Source organism: Marmota flaviventris, chromosome 3 (genome assembly GCF_047511675.1).
Source record: "Marmota flaviventris isolate mMarFla1 chromosome 3, mMarFla1.hap1, whole genome shotgun sequence".
Taxonomy (NCBI): domain Eukaryota; kingdom Metazoa; phylum Chordata; class Mammalia; order Rodentia; family Sciuridae; genus Marmota; species Marmota flaviventris.
The window spans coordinates 47,799,926-47,823,829 of record NC_092500.1 but is presented as its reverse complement, the minus strand read 5'-3'; the positions used below and the strand labels follow the sequence as shown (position 1 = coordinate 47,823,829).

Here is a 23,904-nt window from a genome sequence, read left to right as displayed (position 1 = left end):
TCTATCAACTGATATAGAGAACCATCAATGTGTAGCATTTCTTCTAATATTATTTCCATTAAGTGCTTTGAGAAAAGCTAGTTAAAGTAAAATCATTGCTCTCATGTAGCTTAAAAGGCCCACTGAGATTGGATGTCTTATGAAAACATGCTAATTATAACACTGCACATTAGGAGGAGTGGGGCAAGGGAAAGAAGGATCCTGCCAACTTTCTTCTGTCATGAAAAATGAAGAGGCCTGTGGCTAAGGTTCAAAATTGGAGTGTTGCTCTCCTCTTAGAATGCATGAAAGATGCAGGTAGACTTAGGCAGGCAGGACCCACAGAGTCCTCCAAGGCTGGAGAGATTCAGCATGAACTGAATTTGGGCAAAGTTCCTGTTTTAGTCAGCTTTTCATTGCTGGGAACAAAAGACCTGACAGAACAATTTTAGAGGTGGAAAAGTTTATTTGGCGCTCATGATTCCAGAGATCTCAGTCCATAGAGGACTGACTCCATTTCTCTGTGTACAGGATGAGGCAGAACATCATGGTGAAGGGTGTGGTGGAGGAAAGCAAATCAAGAGGAAAGCAATCAGGAAGCAGAGAGTTCTCCACTCACCAGACAAATTATAAACCCCAAAGCCATGCCTCTAGTGACTACTTCCTCCAGCTACACCCTACCTACTTACAATTACCTCCCAATTAAGGGTTAATGTGTTGATAAGGTTAAGAGTCTCATAGCCCAATCATTTCACCTCTAAACTTTCTTACATTGTCTCACACATGAGCTCTTGGGGGATACCTCATATCTAAACCATAATAGCTCCCTTGGAGTAGAACGCCAGGCAAACTGCAGGCAGATTCAGGGCTTTACAGACAGCACAGGGTAGAGAGGAAGCACAATGGTTAAGAGTGTGTGCTTTTGAGCCAGATCCTCCTGGCTGTGAGATTTAGACACATTACTTCACTTCTTCAACACCTCTTCTTCATCTTCAAAATGAATATAATAGTATATTGATCCCACAGGATTCCTATGGGGATTAGAGACATTATCTGTGAACTTTACATGCCACTGCCTGGAACACTGTGAGCACCCAGTAAGTTTTAGCTTAGGATGATTTTATTTCTTAAACCATAGGTAGCCAGGCTTTATCAGACAACAAATACTGAGAGTGGTAAGCCTCAGGAAGCCCTTGCAGATATGGGAGGTTCAACAAATGGCCACCTAAAAGAGGGACTCAGTCAATATCCAATCCCCATCATGCAGTCCTGGACCCCATTATCTACCCAGCTCCAATATCCTCTTTCATTTCAAATGACCTATTAGACACAGTAACTGGTCCCACATTGTGACACAATTGGGATTTTTGTTTCAGAGTTCAAGTTAAACAGATTTGAGCCATGTTATACTTTGGTTCCACAGCAATTGATTATGCAAGTTTCATATCCTCTTGGCTTTAGTTTCTCCAGTGTCCAAGATCAAAGAGTAGAAAAAGAAAGAAACAGCAACGGCTTTGAGAGAATGGTCACCATCAACTCCAACACCCCTTCTACAATGAGACTGTAAGAGTGGGAGATCTGTTAACATCATTGATTAATTGGTAGGATGTTTTGCCAGTTCCTCATATTTTGAATACCATGGCAAGAAGCAAGCAAGCAACAGAGCTGGAAAGAGAAAATACTATAAAATACTCTCACCTGTAAAACAGGTGAGTCACTGGAGAAGGAGCAAGACAAGGAAAAGGGAAAGGAAAAAACAGAATAACAGAATAAAAGGGAAAGAAAAAAAGGAAGATTGACGAGAAATGAAGCTTTCTAACATGGATGGAGCTTAAGAATTGGAAAACGTTAATAATAACAGTTATAGAAAAGTGGGAGTGAGGTCAATGGAAAGCCCCAAAATATTGTAAATACAAAAGAACCTTTGGCATTCTGATACATCTCCCATCTTTATAGTTAAAGAAAAGAAGGGAAAAAAGGAAGAAAGGAAAAAGAAAGAGAAAAGAAAGAGAGAATCCTGTTTTGGATTTTGTATCTAGGGGATTGGACTATGATCTATAAGGCCCTTCCAAAGATAATAATCTGTGAATTTCTAAGTCATATATATTTATACAAGACTCCTTATTGGTTAGGATAATTCAATATGGTGTGCATAACTTCCATGATAGCAATTTGGGGATGATGTGAATTTGTTTGATTTTCATGGTTTTCAAAAAGGATCCTAATGCCCTTCAATGTTCTAAGTAGCTTATTGTGTGATTAAAAAAAAAAAAAAAAAAGACCAGCCCCTTGGGTATTCTGGGACTAATGCTGAGCTTTTGGTAAAGTACGAATCTAGGCTAGAACTAGGTCCTAGAACTTTGTGGCATTCCCTCCGTTTGCTCGTTGTTAAATTCTAGGATATCGGTTTCCTGGGTGTCCAGGTTTTCCATTAAGTACAGCATATCAGGAGAGACTCCAGAGCCGACCCCATAGTTGGTTCCACTGGTCTCCGAGGACGTTTCCGTGTCGATCAACAGGGCGGGCACGGGGCTCAGGGGATCTGGACCTAGGTTTGCCAGGGAGGTGTGGTTAGGCTCGCGGAACTCTGGGAGACTCCACCTTTTGGGGAACCTATCCTCAATTGGGTCTTCCTCGAACAGAAAAAGGTGTCTCTCGTCGCTGTCTGGACCAGTCTGAGGACTAGGCCCCAGAGGAGGTGTCCCCTTTTCGGAGGGGGCCAGGAGTCCCGCTGGGTCCTCCTGCTGCCCAGTCCTGCTGGGTTGAACCCCGGTGAACTCTAAGCTCAAGATGGAGGTAGCGGAGTCATGGTGGTGGCCCTCGTAAGAGGGCTCTGGAGCTTCAGCATCGGTGACCAGTACCTCGGGGACCTGTGGCATTTTGGTGGGGGAGGCCCGCACACTGGACTGCGGGGTCAGGCTCTGCAGAGTGCTGGTCCGGCTGGTCTCCCTGATTGTGGACAGCTCTCCCATGCTGGAGTGCACCTTGGGACTGCTCTCGAGGGAGTGGGACTGTTTCCGAGTCGGCGAAGCCCTATGGGGGTTTCTTGAGGGCACGTCCAGCAGGTCGCGAGCTGGGCTGAGCGGGAATAACATGGAGCTGTCGCTGGCCTGCCTCCCAAAGCTCCTCCTCTTGGGGCTGGCGGGGTGCTCGTGGGTACTCAGGAACCGCTTGACTCTCCTGATCACCGAATGCCGTTGGCCGTGCTTCTCATAGTCCCACAGCCACTCCTCGCCAGGGAAGTCAGACTCAGAGTGCCTGAAACAATGACAGAAGGCATTGGGGGCAGAATCTGACGTTAGGAGATGGGTTTGACATTTTTGCATTACAGATTTTGGAGATAGGGAAGGGAGACTTTAACTTGAGATAGTCTAGCCAAGGTTCTCCAACTGTTTAGTCTGAGGCCCTTTCATTATTTTATCTATCTATCTATTTATTTATTATTTATTTGTTGTTGGGTACTGGGGATTGGACTCAGGGACACTCGACCACTGAGCCACATCCCCAGCCCTATTTTGTATTTTATTTAGGGGGAGGGTCTCACTGAGTTGTCTAGCACCTCACTTTTGCTGAGGCTACCTTTGAACTCAAGATCCTCTTGCCTTAGCCTCCCAAGCTGCTGGGATTACAGGCCTGTGCCACTGCACCAGGCTCTGAGGACCCTTTAAACTTTCAAATATTATTGAGTACCCCAAAGAGACCTGTTTATTTAGGTTATGTCTATTGTTCTTTACTGTATCTGAAATTATAACTGAGGAATGTTAAAAACACAAGGAAGTAGAACACATGTTCTATTTAGTGGTTAAGTGATGACATCATCACCTATCTTATAGTTTCTGGAAAAATTCCACTTTATAGTAGCCCCACTCCCTTATCTGTGGAGACATATTCCAAGACCACCAGTGGATGCTGAAACTGCAGATACTGACCCATACACATACATTGTAATGCTTTTTCCATCTTACCTAAGCACTTGCACACTACGTCAGTAACTTTTGCAATGTGAAGTGTAAGAGCAAATCTAGCATGAAATTTCTTTTTCCTTCTTCACAATTTCATAAGTTCAAGATTCATTCTTATTGTAGATCTTAGAAACCTTATCGTAAATCAAAAACTTTCACCTTTCACTTAAAGGATGTACTTGGCAGTTTCTCTTTGGCATATCCAAATTGCCAACATCTCTATTCTTGTGTTCTGTGATCATTATTAAGTAAAATAAGAGTTACTTGAACACAATTACTGTAGTAGATACTGTACTATCTGATAACTGAGTTGGCTAATCTGTGACTAAAGGCAGGGACCACATACTGCTTGGATGGACAGGCTGGACAAAGGGATGATTCATGTCCCAGGAAAATTGGTGTGTGGTGCTCAGAATGGCATGCAATTTAAATTCTATAAATTGTCTATTTCTGGAATTTTCCATTTAATATTTTTGGACTACAGTTGACTGTGGGAAATTGAAACCTCAGAAAGTGAAATGGTGGATAAGTAGGGATTTCTATACACTTATGAAAGACTGAGAATGAGAAAAGGCAAATAACTTTTTTTTTTTTTTTGAGTGGGGGGAGAACGGTTACCAGGGATTAACTCAGTGGCATTCAACCACCGAGCCACATCCCCAGCCTTACTTTGTATTTTATTTAGAGACAGAGTTTCACTGAGTTGCTTAGTGCCTCGCTTTTTGCTAAGGCTGGCTTTGAACTTTCGAACCTCCTGCTTCAGCCTCCCAAGCTGCTGGGATTACAGGTGTGTGCCACCGTGCCTGGCTGGCAAATAACATTTTAGTGTTATTATGAAAATAGTTTTGATCTTAAGGACACCTTAAAAAGGTCTTGGTGAGGCTGGGGTTGTGGCTCAGTGGTAGAGCGCTCGCCTAGCATGTGTGAAGTGCTGGGTTCAATCCTCAGTACCACATAAAAATAAATAAATAAAATAAAGGTATTGTGTCCATCTTAAAAGAAAAAAAATATATATATATATTTACAAACCTTCAAAAGTAGAGTAGAAAAAGAAATATATATATATATGTCTTGGTGATCCCTAGGTGTCCCCAGAATATACTTTGAGAATCACTGATTTAGAGACTTGAATATATATTGCATAGATATATTTTAAATAAGGTCATGTTTCCCCAGGACTCATAAAACATACCAAAATAATGAATCATAGCCAAATTCAAGAGAGTAAAATTAAGAGCTGACATTCATTTAATTATCACAATAATCATGTGAGTTGTTATTGTTATTCACATTTTACAGAGGAGGAAACTGAGGCCCAGAGAGATTCATTAATGGTAACAGCCAGTAAGAGCCAAACAAGAAGTCTGACTCCAAAGCATTTGTTCCTATTTGATGAAAAGCCTGCCACACAGATGTCAAGGCATGAGCCAGAGCCCAGGGCAGTCCTTTCCCAAAAGTAATCCATAAACATTTCTGGTGAAGGCTTTGCATTTCTGTCTGTTCAACAAGGAAAAGTGTGGAAAGAAGCTCTTTATCAAGGTGATTGTGATTAGGTCCTTCTTTGGAGTGAGTTTGATGGTTTTTCTATGGTCAAGAATTTCTTGTTGAATTTTTAACATTTTAAAAAATAAAACAAACAATCCTACCATTCTTAGTCATGTTCAAGGCTGAAATAAAATGAGTAATTGAGATAATGATAAGCCTGTTTGGTACTAAGGTCTACTCCTGTCTTGGATTACATGGTTGTCTCACATCTCTGTGCATTTTTAGTCTTAGTGGGGCTCAAGGAACTACTTAAATCCTTGCCCTTAAAAGACAAACACTCATGCTGTCTCTGAGATCAACAGTAATCATGCTGTCCCAGTCCAGTGTTGGTATAGACAAGATGCTTTATGCCAGCTACATTTTATGTGACGTAACAGAAAAATATACCATGGTATAATGTAGGTATAACCTGAAAGGGCAAAAGGAGCAACCAAAGAAAATGTATTCCCTGTGTTTATGAATAAAAGATGGATGATTGAGATGATTAGCAGGGTAAGTGTCCTGGGATGGTGTTCGATTACAGCCTCGTGCTGTTACTCTAAAGCCCCAGCAGCGCTCTTGGCTACCAGATAGCCTCCTGACCCACCCTCTGCTGTGCAGATGCAGATTCTGTTACAGCGACTTGGGAAACGCAGACTCATGCTTCAGTGGCCCCGGTGACCCTATTCGTTGGATTTCATTAGGTCACATCTCCAGTCACACTTCACAGGAATCCATTTAGCTTTAGAGGGCATCAGAGGAGGGACAGCACAGTTGGTTATGAAGATTGCCACATTGGATGTGCTCTGGGATTTGAGGTCAAGCTGGCAATCTCTCTTTATAGGACACACATCTGTCCTCCATTTGGGATCTTGACTACTTATTTGGGATTTATTTTCCTTAACTACTTCTTGTTTTTAAATTTAGGACAATCATATTTATTTTTTTTAATTTTTATTTTTTTTTCAAATATTTATTTTTTGGTTAGACACAATGCCTTTGTTTATTTATTTTATGTGGTGTTGAGGATTGAACCCAGGGCCTTGTGCACGCTAGGCGAGCGCTGTACAGCTGAGCCAAAACCCAAGCCCAAGCATAATGTTTATACATAATGTGATGAGTTGGAGATTAAGTAATTGGAATATAAGACAGATAAATATACTAATTACACCAGTCCATCTGAGCCAAAACCCCAGCAAAGTGGTCTCTCAAGCATGGCAGTGTTCTATGTTAAATTGGTGGGGAAACAGAGCAGTACTACTTTTATTCTTGACTGTGATCCTTAAACATTTTCTATGCCCTATGATATATATTGGCACCAGTCTCTCTAGTCACACTTGCCAAGAATCCAGAGTCTGTTGAAGATCTAAAATGCGTGGCAAGCAGAGCAGTGAGAACAATGTTTATACTGGGCCTAGACTAGAAGATTCTAATGTCTGCAGGTGATGGGAGTTCTGTTGCTTTTGAGATAACATTCATGAGTTCCTCCAATCTGTGTATACTTTGGGCTATCTCCCTTGCCAGGGTGTAGGCACATGATCCAGACTGGGTTTAGATCAAGTGCACCCATCATAGATCCAGTTACTCAGGAGGCTGAGGCAGGAGAATCACTTGAGCTCAGGAGTTTGAGGTCAGCCTCAACACATATGGCAATTCCACAGCTAACATCATACCGAGGTAAAGGGGAATATTTTTTCCTATAAGATCAGGAACAAGACAAGGTTGCCCACTCTTACTGGAGCAGTGGTTCACTTTGTGCTTTGAACATAGCCCTTCCATATTTATTTTTTAATTATAGGTGGACACAATATTTTATTTTATGTGGTGCTGAGGATTGAACCCAGTGCTTCATGCATGTTAGGCAAGAGATCTACCTCTGAGCCACAACTTCAGTCCTTCCTTAACTACTTAGACACAATCTTCTAGGAAAAATAATTTATATTATTACTACTTCAAAACTTTGTGACTCAAAAGGAAAAAAAACTTTCAAATTGGTATAGTGGATATGTACATTCAACTACAGTGAGAGAAATACTTTCCTAATTCATAGACTGAAGAAAAATTAAGTGCAATGGACAAATGGCAAAGAGGCTAGTGTTCTCGCTAATGATCTACTGATTGACATGGGGTAGACCTTCTAGGGAAACCCTCTTGCACCTTCCTGCCTCAGGAGAGTGTGCTGTGGATGCATGATATTTATCTGCTTATTTCACATCCCCCCTAATTTACTGATCATCTACCATCAACAATTTGTTGCACTAGATGCCTAGTGTGCTAGATACTAGAAAATTATAATTTAAAAGGAGGCAGAAGGCATGCATATGAATTACATTTGGGGCAAAGTAAGTTTTTGAGCTGGACTTTGCCATTAAATCAGAATAGGATAAATGGAGAAGGAAGGACAGGGGACCAGGTGGAAGTGATGATGAGCAAATAAGGCAGGAATTAGCGTATTAGTAAGGAAGAAGAAGAAAAAAAAAAGAAGTTTTTTGAGACACAGGGGACAGTATCAAGCATAGGCTGGAAAGATTGTCCTGGAGTGTGTTGTGAAGAGTCATCTGCCAGGCCAATGGATTTGGACTTTCTTCCAGAGGCAGTGGGTGGCCACGGATTGTCTTGGAGAATGGAGGGCACAGAGTTGCATGGTATTAGTGTCCAAACTGGAAAGGCTACATGAAAAGCATGTAGCCTGATTAATGCTTAGGATAAGAAATACGACTTGAAAACTTTCTATACTTTTAGTCTGGATCTTTGGAAGAACACTTGGTGTCCAATGTATCTCAAGAAGTGACAAGTGGTGTCCTTCAGGTATTTATGCCATGTGGGAGCAATAGTCAAACTCTCCAGCATGATGACCAAAGGACCTTTCTTTTTAATACTTCCGTGTAAGATCTCTAACACATCATGCCCACCTCTTAATTTTTCTAAAAGTTATGATTTTCACTATAACTGTGGTTGATAACAAAATGGTTTAAAGCTTAGAGCACATAATAGAATACTTTAAAAGAATCTTTATTTAGAGAGCAACTAAGAACAGAACAGGGAGGAAGAGCATGAGGAAAAGATTAACATTAAACAAAGACGAGTGGGGGGAGAGAAAGGGAGAGAGAAGGGAAAGCATATGGAAATGGTAGGAGACCCTCAATGTTACACAAAATTACATATAAGAGGTTGTGAGGGGAAAGGGGGGGAAACAAGGGAGAGAATTGAACAACAGCAGATGAGGTAGAGAGCGAAGATGGGAGGGGAGGGGAGGGGGGATAGTAGGGGATAGGAAAAGTAGCAGAATACAACAGTCACTAGTATGCCATTATGTAAAAATGTGAGTGTGTAACCGATGTGATTCTGCAATTTGTATTTGGGGTAAAAATGGGAGTTCATAACCCAATTGAGTCAAATGTATGAAAGATGATATATCATGAGCTTTGTAATGTTTTGAACAACCAATATAAAAAAAATAAAATAAAATAAGAATCTTTATTTCATTAGGTATGGTGGCACATGCCTGTAATCCCATCTATTTGGGAGCCTGAGGTTGGAGGATAGCAAGTATGAGAAAACTCAGTGAGACCCTGTCTAAAAAATAAAAAGGGTTTGGGATGTAGCTCAGTGGCAAAGTGCCCCTGGGTTAAATCCTCAGTACTTGGCTGGGGGTCAGGGACAGTCTTCATTTCCCATTTGAGGGGCTTGGGTGTGTCTTTTAGGTGTTTTTTTTTATACTTTCTGCTTATTCTTATTTGATTTAAAAATGTACCCTTAGTTTATATAAAGGTTAGTTCAATTCTGAGATCCAAATATAATTCCATTTAAACAACTATAGCAGAAACATTATATGATGGAATGTAAGCACCCTCATTATATTACTATATACTATAGATGGTCAGCTAAAAAGGCAAGGTTTTATGTTTTGGAACTCATTTGGATTGAGATAGGTAGGTAATTAGAGATAGAAAGACAAATGGAAAATGCCTCATAGCCATTGTGTTTTAGAGATGGAATAGGAAAATTGTCTCTGGTGAGACAGAAAGATTCATTTTGAGAGCTTAGGGAGCCAGGATCGCTGTTACCCTGGCTGACACTTACTGTGTAACCTTTGGAGACTCACGTAACCTCTCTGTGACTTAGTATTATAGTTTATAAACTGGTGATCATCGTACTTTATTTGCCTTTCAGGTTGTTTGGGAGTTTAAAGAGGGTAACCTCTGCCAAAAAGCTTTGGACAGTAGAAGATATAAAGAGGACTCTTGTCAATGACTGGCAAACTTTCAGAAGTGGTTTTTAAATCATTATTGACTTCTTGCAGGGTTGAAGGAAATGACAGTGTCTGCCTGAAGGTCACTCCATTTTCTCCGGTTAAAGTGTCCTTTAGCCAGATGTGTGGTGCGTGTCTGTAACTCCATGACTCAGCAGGCTTAGGCCAGAGAATCACAAGTTTGAGACCAGCCTGAGCAATTAATGAGGCTCTGTCTCAAAGTAAAAAATAAGAAAGGGCTGGAGATGTAGCTCAGTGACACAGCACCCCTGTGTTCAATCCTCAGTGCCAAAAAAAAAAAAAAAAAAATCACTGTACATTTAAAATCTTACAAGGGATGACTTAACAGCAATTTCATAGTAAGTTGGGGGCCCTGGGTAAATGGAGAGGAATATAAGGACTGGCAGAAGCTGAGATATTTGAGGAAAGGAAGATAGGGTTGACTAAATAGTGGACCTTCACCACTTGCCAGACATTGCCAACCCTGTTATGTACATTTATTGTACACTGTAAATCATCACTTCAGACATACAGGACACATGAGAATAAGAAAGGCTGTGTAATATATTGGGCTGTTTTTGAAAAGGAGGAGAAGAGTCAGAGAAGGAGAGAAAGAAAAGGTAATGTTAAGCCAGTCAGACTTGTTGCTTTGGGTTGGGTTTAGGAGGGACAGTGTGCATTATTTCTACAGGACAGATAGATGTCTAGATTGTATTTTTTTTCCCCCTGATGTTTAAGGAAAAACTCAAACCCAGCATTTCAAAATACACACTGAGCTCCCAATAAAACCATCATCCCCACAGACCCCCTTGCCAGTGACAAACAGCTGAAGGCATAAGCAGCAGTGGTTTAGTGAAGGGCTCTTTAAGAAGTTTGGGCTGGTCAGGGTGCAGGAAATTTCCCACCGCAGAGATTGGCTCCTGAGGATATTCAGCACATTTCCACACTTCTTGGTGTGTGTCAGATACAGAAAGACCAAAATAGTACTGATGACTTAGAGAGTTAATGCATTTGTTTAGAGATTTTTTTTTTTAGTTGTAGATGGTCATAATACCTTTATTTTACTTGTTTATTTTTATGCGGTTCCGGGAATCAAACCCAGTGCCTCACACATGCTAGGCAAGCTCTCTACTGCTAAATCACAACCCCAGCCCTCAAAGTGAGCCTTTTGCAAAACAACTTCCTTTTCTCTAGTGTGATTAGGTAAATATAGAGCTTCAAAAAGATTGAAGGTTTGATGAAACCTTATGATGCTTGCCTTTCTTTTTCTACTCTACTTTTGAAGGTTTGTTTTGACAATTTAAATTCAAACAATAATATTGAGGTCATTTTAAAAAAAGTGAAATGAGGAATTTAGGAAAAAGATATTTAATATGGTGAGTTCTCATATCAGGTTTATTATTTTAAAATTGCTAGTGTACTTAATATTGTGCAACTACATTAGAGAGAGAGCTGATAATTTTTGCCTGAGAATCTATCTGGGCAGAGACACAGGCAGAGGAGCATTTAAACACGGGCAAAGCAAAATGTACTCTTCAAACACATTAGAGGTGAACACTGTTATTTTTGACCTTCTGTAGTGCAGAATCACCATCAAAGCTGTTGTCTAGTATTTATCAAATGGTCAAGGTGAGGTGCTGAGGATCAACCCAGTGCCTCACGCATGCAAGGCAAGAGCTTTACCACTAAGCTATAACCCCAGCCCCCAATTGTGCTTTTGAAAAGGCATATCTAGCTTCATGCTACCACCTTGGTTATACTGTTCTGGCCCTTGCTGGCTGACAAACAAAGAAAAGTGGAGGTTTACTTACCCTCACCCTAATACTATTATATTCTATGGTAGTTTCATTAGAAAATGAAATAAAGCTATGTTCACCTCTGATTCCATTTAAAAAGTAAAAACTGAGCACCAGTGGTGACCCCAGATCAGCCTGGGAAAGACTCCGAGGAGTTCTACAATTGTGAGCCGAGTGCACATTCCTCTCTTTGGAAGGTGTCTCCTTCCTTTTTGGTGTGTTAAGGGGAAAAAAAACCAAATCAATTTTCTAAGAATACATTTTTGTTGAAGCTGGTGATTCAGAGTTTGAGATATTTTTAGTAGTTTATAACACAATCTTTCACTAATATATATCAGACTGTATTTTCTTATAAAGCTAAAATGTTTTAATATAGTTGGCTAAGAAAGGATTACTGAAGGAAAAAATCAACCTAAAAGTATATTAAACCAAATTTTAATATGATCTTTGCTTGCTGCAACATATATATTCATATATTTAAACCAATATCACCTACGGTACAATTCTAAAAACTCTGTGTACCCTAGGTACATCTATGTATAATTACAAGAAAGTAATTATACTACTGCTACATATGCTTAGAAGTTTTGGAATAAGCAGATAAGTAAATGACATTATTTCCAATAGTTATAGTTTTACAATAACAAGTAAGCTTTAAATAAATTCTTCAACTCCTAACTAGAAGGAACTCTTAAAATTTTGAATATTTCTTCTTTTTACTAACTAAGTGGATCCTTAATTGACCTCAAGGAGCCCTTCCATAAGATTACTGTAAATGTGAGGAGGTTTTGATATATATTTGAGTAGTGATTGAAAAGTTCAATAAAGCAATGTTCTTTAAATGGGATTGTAGTAAACAGACAGTTTACAGGCTTGAGCATGCTTTTAGATTAACAGGCAGTTAGTTACAGCAAGCACCTCAAGACACACTTAAGTGATCCATTTCATAAGCACCTCCCGCTGTCTTTTCTAGGATTTGGAATCCTCTGTTATGGATGGAGAGTTTGTTGGTGTTCTTCTAATGCTTTTTAGGGATTATTGCTCCTTTACTGTTGGCTGTTTTGAATTTCAAGACAGGATTAAAGGGAGTTATGAGAATTCAGGTCTTTAATTTCCACGTACTCTATTTCTCAGTGTTGTATTAATGAGTAATTGCTAGTAAATAAAAAACTGTATGAATTTTGAAGTGACTTATGATGATCTGGATTAGATCCTGACTGTATTTTTTTAGCAATGATGGCTGAGGCTGGCCTGGGACTTGTGATCCTTCTGCCTCAGCCTCCGCAGTTGCTGGGATTATAGGCCTGTACCACCATGCCTAGCAAGAGGTGCTTTTTTCTGTTCTTTCATTTTTTTTAAGCCTATCTGTAGCATCTGGCATAAAACTTACCACAGAGTAGAACTCTGAAAAACAATTGAAGGTATGAGCAAAAACATATTTTAAATTTGTAATTAAGATTAGAAAAAGGGGGGCATAACTTTATTTCAGTTACATATATCTATTAAATATATAGAAAATAGTGCCATGCTTTGAACATGTTCTTAATATTGAGAACAAAAGAATTTCCTTTTTAAGTAGAAATGGATAGTGTGCTGAATGTGAAAGTCACTTCCGAGTGTGCTGAATATGAGGCAGAATAACTTCTCAGGTTGCCCTTGGATAGTACTTTTGCTAGATTTTTGAAGGGCATTGCCTTGATTTTAGAATTTTTGGGTCATGGGAATTGTGACTACAAATCTGAAGTGTTGATATAAAAAGATAAAGGGACTTTGATTTCTGAATTAAGTATGTTGGGAAAATATACTCTAAACAGAATAATAAAATAAAAATTTACTCATCCAAAAATAAAAAAGAAGCAGGGGTGTTTTATATGCTTATCAAGTATGAACATATAACCAGCCTTGGCTAATCAGTTGTGCCTCCCTATCAGTAGTGGTTAGTTTGGGAATAGATATGTCAGCCAAACTCAGTAATCACAGCAAATTCAGTACTGCAGCTTTAAGAGTTGGAAGGAGTTGTGCCCTTTGCACAGGGTCTGCTGAACCACAAGCTTGGAGCTGCTGGCTACCATTTTGCTGTTTTGCCCCCTGAAGGGAAGAACCTGCCTGAGAACTGAGCCAGAGGAGAGAAATGCACAACTGAAAGACAGGAGTGGTCAGCTGGGTTACATTAGGGAGCCTCTGGATCCAGCTTTTTTTTTTTTTTTTTTACTGTATTTTTTTAGCAAAGCCCAAAGTGAGCCTGTCCTCTGAGTATGACCCCAAAAAACCCCTTTTTGCTTTTAAGTTAGTTTAAGGTTGGTTTTACTGTCACAGGTGATGAGAAAGTTTTCTTGAGTACCTGAATCATGAATTCAAAAGGCCTTTCTGGGAAGGCTTGGCTTTTCCTACTTGTGCTCCTGCAGGGCTTTCTCTGGAGTGTGAGCCTCCCTCCCATTTTATGTTCCTCATTCATAGAAAAATCAAGACCAACTGAGCTTTTGCCTAACTGCTTCTTTGGTCAGTTGGTTCTAGCAGAGTCCTGCTAGGCATCTCATACAAAACCTCTTCACAGACCCTGGCCTTCACCTGGGCTCTTCCCTGTCATCCTGGTAAATAGGCCTATCTCATAGCTAATGTATTTTTGCTGCAGTCTTAATGTATCTTCTGGTTCTGTCTCAACTGTTTTATTTTCTGTCCCAGATTTCCAGGTTACTTTAACATGAAAAAGCTTAGGTTTATTCAATCTTTCTATGCCTCAGTTTGAAATCAACAAATAAAAGACCTGAATAGCTGATAATAATAATGCTCTATGGTTATATTAGATTGTTTTATGTTTATAATATCGTTTAATCATCCCTGTAATTATTAAGAAATTGTAAATCTGTAATGTTGTGTTTCTGTGTTTACAAACAGGAGAAACATATATTTAAATATTTTATTTGCTATTATTTGGGGAAGTGGTTATTTGGGATTGAATCCAAGGGCACTTTGTCACTGAGCTACATCCCGGCTTTTTTTTTTTTTTTCAGTTTTGAGACAGGATCTCACTTAATTGCTTAGGGCCTCACCAGGTCGCTGAGGTTGGCCTTGAACTTGTGATTCTCCTGTCTCAGCCTCCTGAGTTGCTGGGATTACAGGCATGTCCCCAATGCCCCCTATTTTAATATTTTCTAAAGAACATGGATATTTAGTTAGGCATTGGAAATTATAATGATTAGTATAAATACGTAGACCAAAATAAAAATCTTGAGATCCCTCAAAGTCATTTTAAACATTATATAAAATCAACTTAATGGACATTAGAAATGGAACATAGGGTGTCTAAATAGAATCATCACAATGACTCCCTGATTTTATCAATGGTGTTGGTCTCACTTCTTTTACAAGTTAGATCTTTAAATATTTTTGCATTCAGCAGTTGTGGGAGTAGGGGGAAGGATAAAGCATACTTAATTATTTAAAAACAAACTCAGAGAAAAAACATCTCTTATTAATTTTCAAAATTGAGAAGGTTGCCAGATGTCCATGAAGCTCTGCCACTGCAGAAGGAATTACACAGGTTGCCAAGTGTCAGCAACAGGAAATTGCTACTCACAGACTGAGCAATAAGCTGGGCTAAGGATAAGCAACCTGGCCTGGAAGGACCCTGGATGAAAAGGTTCAGTCTTAAAAGGCCATCTAAAAGCAGAAGCAAGTCTAGCCTGGCATGGGCAACCTTCTCTGAGGTGTACTTGGAAGACACCTGGTTCTTAAATCATTTTCCTCATTTGCTATCACTCCTGAAATTCCACTCTGTCACCCTTTGCTTTGGACTCTCAAGCAGACCCCTTTGGAACAGCATCATTATTTTTGAAGATTAGACATTTGGCTAAGAATGACACTTTATAGGGGTAGGACAGAAGCTAGATATCCTGTAAGTAGGGAAACAAGAAGCAGAACCCTGAGCGAGGAAAGGTGGTTACTTTGGCAACTAGACATGAATCTGCTCCACAATCTGCTTAGATTGACTTCAGGGAACAGCCAAAGTTTTGCCATTAACATTTTCCCTTTTTACAGTTTTTTTTTTGAGTGAAGGGGCAGGGGGTTATTACTTTCTAAATTTTCTATGCCTACTTTAAGCTACTTAGAAACTGGCATCTGCTGTTAGCAAATATATATAAACTCCCCTCCCCCATTCACACATTTTTCCAAAATCAGATTTAATAAACTTATTCTAGAGCTGTGCATGAATTACTTCAGGCCTCAACCTGTTTATTTAAGGCTCATGGTACATAAGGATAGAGACTGACTTGTCTATTGAGCATGGTTAGAAAAGAATCCCCCCCTCGCCCCGCCACCAATGTCAAAAGATCAGTGATCACATTATTTTTTAAATACTGAAGATTTAAACACACACACACACACACACACACACACTTACCCCATTTGGATTGTTGACCCTAGAAATGAGGGTATGCAGTAATCAGCTGCTGCCAGTGTGTATGGTGGTCGAGCAGCAGAATCGTCCCAGTAAATGTCCTTCTTCATCTTGGGTAAGCTCATATGCATTTCATCCACAGCTAAAAGAGAGACCTAAAATCATCGTCATATTGTTAGGCTAAATCAGATGTGAATTATATAAAAAAAGAGAAGAATTTTCAGTAGGGGGACTGGAGTTTGAGAGCAACAGGACATAGTCCAAATGAATGGATGCACAGATGCCTACAGCATATATTTGCTGCAACCTGGGCTGCTGCAGAGTTGCACCTGTTGTTCACTACTGGAGAACACTGGTCAGTGGTATAAGTGAGACTGTCAAGCTGCCCACCCTCTGTCCTTATGCCCCAGGATGGAGCTGCATCTCATCTGGAGGGAGGCAAAGCACCTTTTCCTTTTTTGTTCACAGTTCTGGTATTATCTTAGTGCCTGCCCTGTCAGCAACCACCTAACTCCAGGTAGTGCAGCAAGGTGGAGAGCCTCAGTATTCATTCTGCTAACCCCATAAACACCTTTTTACTTGACATCACTTCTTACAATCCCTGGTTTCTTGTTTATTTAGAAAAGCACACCAGCAAGCCTATGCTGTTTGAAGCTATAATCATCTTTCCCCTTGGCTTTGACTGAGTGATACATAAATAAATTACTCTCTCAGAACCAATTTTTGACAGAGTAATTCAGGCATTGCACTTCTTACCCTAATAGACTGACAATGTAATCTCTGTGAAACGTTTGAACCTGTTTAAAAGCCAAGTTAGGCTTGAAACAAATGGACAAAGTGAAGGAGAGTTTTAGTCTGAGGAGAGTTTTGCCTAACATTCTCCTCATGCTGGTTCTTCATGGAAAACTCACTGAGAAGAGGGTCCATTTTATGCATGTCAGGCAGATTTGAGACACAGGCCTGTGTGGCCCAGGCTCCCAGTGTCCAGCTGCTGGACAACTGACTGTTGAGGTCTGTGAGCTGTGAGTTTGGAAAGTCACATCAGATTGTATCTGGATGCTATTTTATGTCACTGTTAATATCTTTGGGTGCCAATTAAAACAGATAAAAAAATGAATTAAAATACTGCTTTGTTCTAGATGGAAGAGGCTGGTTAAAACTGATAGAGAAACTTATAGAGAAAATTGATTTGAAATTCTACCTAAATTTCACTGGAACTGAGATCCAGGACCTGTGAGGCTCCAAAAGGATAATATACTGCATAGTCAAACTTTTTAATTTGTGACTAATGCTCTGAAGTCCAGGGGCCTGCATCCAGAATCTGTTTAAATGAGAAACATCACAGGTGATTTATTGTTAAGGTTTATAAAGGAAAGAAAAATTCTTCTAACCTGCAAATTTCTATCAATGCACCAGTTAGTTTCAAAATCATCATCATCTTCTCCAAAAGGGTTGATAAGCTGCTCAGCCACCTGCAGTTGGAAACACAGAACAAATCTATCATGATACTTGTGAAGACTAAGAACAGAGATTGAAGTTGATTCCTATTTTATTCTCTCCTTCTTTTGTCACTTTCATAATATGAAGCCTAGAGGGGAGTGGATTGTTTTCCAGACAGATACTTATTAGAATATGAGACTTGATTCTCTAGTCATAAATGATGCTCCTTTGTGGGCATGATCTCCAAGTGGATCTGTCTATTCAACTGGTGACAGTGTAGGCCCTATCACAGAGAAGCTTTGTGCTGTTTGGGCGCTCACTCAAACCAGTGCATATTGAAGAGTCATCAACATGTGAGTGGCATATAGCTTGTGCTTTCAAGGAATTTATAAGGGCTAGGATGATAAGACAAAGTTAAACAGCAGAGGAAGACTTAAGTCATAGTTAAAGAAAGTGCAAGGTGGTTTCACAGTTATTAGACATAACCGCTAAGTGAAAGAGCAGGCTAGTCAGTCATCAAGTTGGAATTTGAGGCTTACTTAGCTTTACCCTAGATTGGCTCTTGTCTATCTAGTAAGCTAGATTTCCTGTTGAAAAAACTTTAGGTGGTTTCTTATCACATTTAAAAATATTTGACAGATATTAAATATTCTTATCATATTCCTGAACTGAATAGCTTTTTTTTTTTTTTTTTTTAAGATGGGGTCTTGCTATGTTGCCTAGGCTAGTCTGAAAACTCCTGTGCTCAAGGGATCCTCCCATCTCAGCTTCCTGAGTGCTGGGACTACAGATGTGTGTTACCTTGCCTAGCTTCTATAGCCTCTTGATGAGAGGTTTTAAATGTCTAAAATGACTTGCTTGTCATTCACTTTTTTGAATAATTTACTTTGATTTGTGTGTGTGTGTGTGTGTGTATGTGTGTGTGTGAGAGAGAGAGAGAAAGAGAGAGAGAGAGAGAGAGAGAGAGAGAGAGAGAGAGGTGGGGAGAGAGAGAGAGTGTGTGTGTTTTTACATTGAATCCTCTACATAGGAAAAACTTACAAGTATATAAAATATATTGTTTGACTAGTTATATACTTGTAATATCACCATATACTTAGAAGTATATAAAATTTTATTTACCTATTCCTTATTATATACTTAAAATATTACATACTTATACTTATTATGTACTTATAAACATATAAAATATATCATTTGATTAGTATCTAGATTTTTAAATTCTGAGACCATTGGTAGGAGCTTTACTTACTTAAGTTTTTAGTATTTAAGTCAAATCATTTACAGCAGTTATTTTCAACCTTAGCTATGCACTAAAATCACCTGGGGAGCTCTTAAAAAATAAACAATAATGCCTGAGTCCCTCCTCTCAATATTCTGACTTAACCAGTTTGATGCTGGGCCCAGGAATTGGTACTATGTAAAGCTCCTAGGAGATTTTAAAGCATAGGCAGGTTGAGATCCACTTATATAAAGAAGTGTATCTCCCTTGTTCTAAGGGACAGTCCTGGGCAGGGCAGTGTCCTGTGTCAGTAAGTCTCTTAATGACAGCTGTGGTCAGAGTCCTTCATTGTGAGTTGTGAGGGTTGCCTGGGTTTTTTCTCAAATTAAATGAGTCACTGCTTATTCTTGAAAATATTTTTGTTATATATAAAATTTCAGTTTTATGGTGTTAGTCCTGTGTATATTATTATAATCTACAGTTATTAAAATGATACCTATGTTTGTGAATTTACAATCTCACAAAAATATTAGAGGCTCCATTTTCAGCAAGTAACTGAGTAATATACTGTCTAGAAGGTCCAGATGGTTTTCTACATTTTGGAAAGATTTATAAATATCTGAATTGTCAGGCTAGAACAGCTCTTTAGAAACTGAAATGTAACTCACTGGATTGGGAAAACTCACTCTGTTAAGTTTGCCTGTCTCTTAGCAGAGCTATGAATATACCTTTTCATATTTTTAAAAAATATTTTTAGGCAAAGGATGTTAATATTTTAGAAAGTGCATCAGAAGAAAGGAACCATTAATTGCGTTATGGGCCAGCTGAACACCTTACATGGACATAAAGCAAATGTCTTCTTTGATATAAGGAGAGCAACTAAGAACAAAGTAGGGAGGAAGAGCATGAGAAGAAGATTACCATTAAACAGGGACGAGAGGTGGGAGGGAAAGGGAGAGAGAAGGGAAATTGCATGGAAATAGAAGGAGACCCTCATCGTTAGACAAAATTACATATAAGAGGAAATGAGGGAAAAGGGGAAAAAAAGGGAGAGAAATGAATTACAGTAGATGGGGTAGAGAGAGAAGATGGGAGGGGAGGGAAGGGGAGTGGGGATAGTAGAGGATAGGAAAGGCAGCAGAATACAACATACACTAGTATGGCAGTATGTAAAAACGTGGATGTATAACCGATGTGATTCTGCAATCTGTACACGGGGTAAAAATGGGAGTTCATAACCCACTTGAATCAAATGTATGAAATATGATATGTCAAGAGCTATGTAATGGTGTGAAATATGATATATCAAGAACTATGTAATGTTTTGAACAACCAACAATAAAAAATTAAAAAAAAAAGAGCTATGTAATGTTTTGAACAACTAATAAAAAAAATAAAAAAAAAAAAGAAGCTCAGCAAAACTCAGGGAAAGAACAACAACAACAACAAACAAAAAACACAAGAATGATTTACCTTTGGGCCACCTGTGTGAATTTTATGTTGATAAAGACAAAGTCTACTTTTTTCTTTAATGGGAAATGAGAGCCATTAACTCTCCTTCTCTTTCTTACTCGTGAGTAAAAATAATTAACAATCACTGTCATTTGGTTAAAAATATTTTTGCCATTTGTAAAGGACAGCCTTTAGTCCTTGGAGTATAATTTGAAATGCCAACATATTTATTTTTCCTGGGTAAAAGTCAAACTGATGAAAGAAAAGACTTCTGCAGGGAAAAATCTGCTACAATCTGAAGGCATGACAATGTGGCTATTTGGAAGGCCAGACATTTGAAAATTCTATTTCATGAGACATCTTTAAACTGTTGTTAGATTTCAGTTGACTTAATGATGCCATTATCTTTGACTTTCTTCCTATCACATACTTCCCATTTGGACATTCACCAAAGTGATGGAAGAATCAGGCCTCTGGTCCTTACACACATGTACCTGGGGAGGGTTGAGAGGAGCAGGGATAGTGGTGGAGGTGGTGAAACCAATAAAATTCTTCACTGATAATCAGACAAGCTGTTTTTACTGCTCTAACCTGTTTTTAAACTCCTGCAAACTCAATGTCATCATTAATCCTGGTGTTTCTGATTTTGATTCTGATGAGTTCTGAGTCTAAGTTCTGGTTTTGAAAATTGGATGCACTTAATGGTGTGGAACAACTAGTAGGATTTCAAGCAATAATTTACAGAGTTGAGCCGAACTAAAATACTACTACACAATTAATGCTTAAATCTGATTGATATCCAAAGCTGCTTCTTTGCCCTTGCTTACTCTTCCTAGTTGCTTATTGTGGTATAAAAATGCAGGCACAGTTATTACTTTAATTACATTATTGTAATCCTAATGGGAACAAATAGACACTTAAAAAATCAATAGCTATGAAAAAAGTGTTCTTCTAATCTCTTTACATAACAAACTGTTTCAGACTGCTGCAACACAGTTGAACTACATCTCTGTCATTTTAATCCTTGATGGAAAAGTGATCTCATATTTGAGCTGTTACATGTTAAATCTGCCTTTGATTCACTGATTAATAATTTTCTAAAGACTCATTATAGGAGCAGTGTGGAGTTTGGAACGTGATAGATTAAGAGTGGATCTTAGGGCACCAAAACTGATGGCTACCTTGAGCCATCCTGCATAGAAGAAGAATTGTAGGAGAGTAAAGATTGGAATGTAAAGATCTAAGTCATGCCCCGCGTAGCCTTTGGTGGGATCCAAAAACTGGCGTCCAATCAGGCATGCAAAGAAGAAGGTGTAGACAGCAAGAGTGACAACCTGGAATAGAGAGAAACTGGAGTGAGAGGACAGTGCTAGCTGCCCACAGGGAGCTAGAGTGCCAAGGTGGGCAAATAGAAAATATCACATGCAAAGTGTTTGATACCTGGGTGTAAACCAGTGGAATCCCAACCCAGTCATAACCGAATAAGAGGCTGCACCAAGAGCGGTATCGATTCATTTCCTAAGCCAGAAACAAAACATGATTTAATATGATGATGAGTATGGTAATAAACATCAACTGGGATTCATAACATGGGCACGTCTTTTCCAAATGGGTTTGTAAAGTGATGGGATTGCCTTTGTGGCTCATAAGTTGGCTACCAAGACTACTACAAAAAGAAAGTTCTGAAAATGACAAGCAACGAGAATCACTGAACAATGTGCAAAAAGGGTGAGAACATCTGGACATACATATTCTTTAAAATATTAAAATAAGACAGGACTTTATAGAAATATCCCTTATTCTATAGGATCCATAATTTCCAACCCATATATTAGGTGAAAGTGGTGATAAGAAAGCCATGGTTGATATTTAAATTGTAATTTCTAGTTAGCAAATTTCGAGGGTATTTTTTCCCCTTCTTATTTAAAAACATGCTTAATATAGATCTTAGAAAAGAGATGCAAATATATCCTAAATCTTCCCCTTGCTACAAATGGAGACTTTTGAATGCTCATATAAAAATCCATCTTTGTGTGGCATAGGAATTGGCATAGAAAGGACTGTGTTTCATTGATTCCTTTCCTCTATTGAACATACATTATTATCTAAGACTGGGATGAAGAGTTCACCTTAATTTGAGAGCTGTTTTTAAGCTATGGACTCCTTTCAGCCTAATCCAAGCAGGAGACAGTTGTGGCACAAATGTATCCAGTTCTTATGTAAATTTGTTCTCAGATGAACTCAGGGCTCTTTTGTGTAGTGAAAATACTGCTTTTTCATGTGAATAATTGGAACACCTGAAAAGCTAACTTAAGCTTGGGATAGTCCAGTTTTGGGGAAATGGCTTAGGAGGTTTACTTTTCCTCCAGATTTTATCCTAGGGGTGGCAAATATGCTGTGTGGGCACCAAATCTTTCAGGTCTCTTGGCAGCCCTTGGTTAACGAATCAAGGAACACTTTTGGGATGGGAGTGTGGTTCAGTGATAAAGCATTTGCCTACATGTATGAGACCCTGGGTTTGATTCCCAACACTTGGGGGTGGGTGGGGGAGCACTTTTTACAGAACCTATTACAAAGGATTCTGTTGAAACACAGCTTCCAAACAGCCACTAAAAGAATCTGAATTCAACATGTATACTATCTCTGTCCTGTACACTGTAGCTTCTGATACTACCCCAGTGTTTCTAATTTCATGGAACCAGGATTAAACAAAGCAGATTCTTTCTGGTATGACTTGTTATATCTAGGTTCTTTAGGGGATCTAAATGGCATTTTTTTAACTTATGGGTTTATGATGTACTTACAGTCATCAATGATTGAAGATCAACACTGTCTCTGATTCTACCTTCATCTCGGGCTTTAGTTGCAAGATTACCAAACCAGATGAATGGAACCCAGTATTTCAGATGAGGAGATTTGAGGTGGTCAAATATTTTCCTTTCATCTGCTGTCATAAAACCTTTATGCAAAATAACAATAGTGAGATTATACAAACTTAGCACTTATGCATCAACATATTCTGATATTCAGCAATGTTTGAAAATCACTGTCCTAATAAATGAAGTTTCTGTTTATTCAGTATTTGGAATAAACAGAGTTATAATTACAAAGACAATATTTACCAACAGAAGACAAGTTTAATATTACACTCAAGTTATTCAGATTACCTTAGGAACATTCTGCCAATGCCTGGAAATTAGTACTCTCTCTGGAGGTAAAAAATGAAAATAAGCTTGGAAATTCTTTTCTTTCTTAGTGCAGCTCAAAGTTGTTACATGATCCAGATAATCTACTTTTTTTTTTAAGACTTGCAGAGCATGATTAAATGTTATTACAAGAGGTTAACAGCTAAATTTGACTGTCTTGGCTTAATGCTTTCTTTCTTTTTTTTTTTTTTTTTGTGGTGCTGGGTTTTGAACCCAGGGCCTCATAAATACTAGGAAGTCACTCTACCAATAAGCTACACCCCAATTTTTTAAAAAAATTTCATTTTGAGAGGCAGGATCTTGCTAAGTTGTTCAGGCAGGTCTTGAACTTGTGATCCCCCTGCCTCAGCCTCCTGAGTAGCTGGGGTTAATAGGCATGCATACCACACCTGGCCTGGCTTTATGTTGAAAGACTTGCTGCAGCAATTCTTCCTTTAACTGGAAGCCTATTCTCAGATATTCTATATCAATTTTCTAACAGATATATTCTTAGGATTTATAGTTTAATTTTCAAAAATGACCCTGCTTGTATGTTGGTTGCAATCTCTGTAATTTGACCAAAGAATTACTTTGTCTCTGGCTATTTTTTATTCAGGAGTATGGATCAAATTGTGCAAGCAAGCCCTTTCTTGGCTTCTAAGCATTAGGCAAATATGCAGAGTGAGGGTTTAT

The 23,904-nt window shown here is 38.9% G+C and overlaps 2 protein-coding genes across 6 annotated transcripts in view; one reads left to right on the top strand and one right to left on the bottom strand.

The window, feature by feature from the left end:
* Rab3ip (RAB3A interacting protein) overlaps nucleotides 1–23,904 on the top strand; it is a 162,466-nt gene that overhangs the window by 33,653 nt on the left and 104,909 nt on the right. The window lies entirely within an intron of this gene.
* Best3 (bestrophin 3) overlaps nucleotides 2,325–23,904 on the bottom strand; it is a 34,048-nt gene continuing 12,468 nt past the window's right edge. Inside the window, exons 4-9 of the mRNA XM_027927326.2 lie at nucleotides 22,831–22,985; nucleotides 21,467–21,544; nucleotides 21,208–21,360; nucleotides 17,304–17,384; nucleotides 15,916–16,067; nucleotides 2,325–3,237 (exon numbers count right to left, since the gene is read on the bottom strand). Of these exons, the coding sequence (XP_027783127.1) occupies nucleotides 2,325–3,237; nucleotides 15,916–16,067; nucleotides 17,304–17,384; nucleotides 21,208–21,360; nucleotides 21,467–21,544; nucleotides 22,831–22,985 (1,532 nt within the window). The remainder of the gene's footprint in view (nucleotides 3,238–15,915; nucleotides 16,068–17,303; nucleotides 17,385–21,207; nucleotides 21,361–21,466; nucleotides 21,545–22,830; nucleotides 22,986–23,904) is intronic.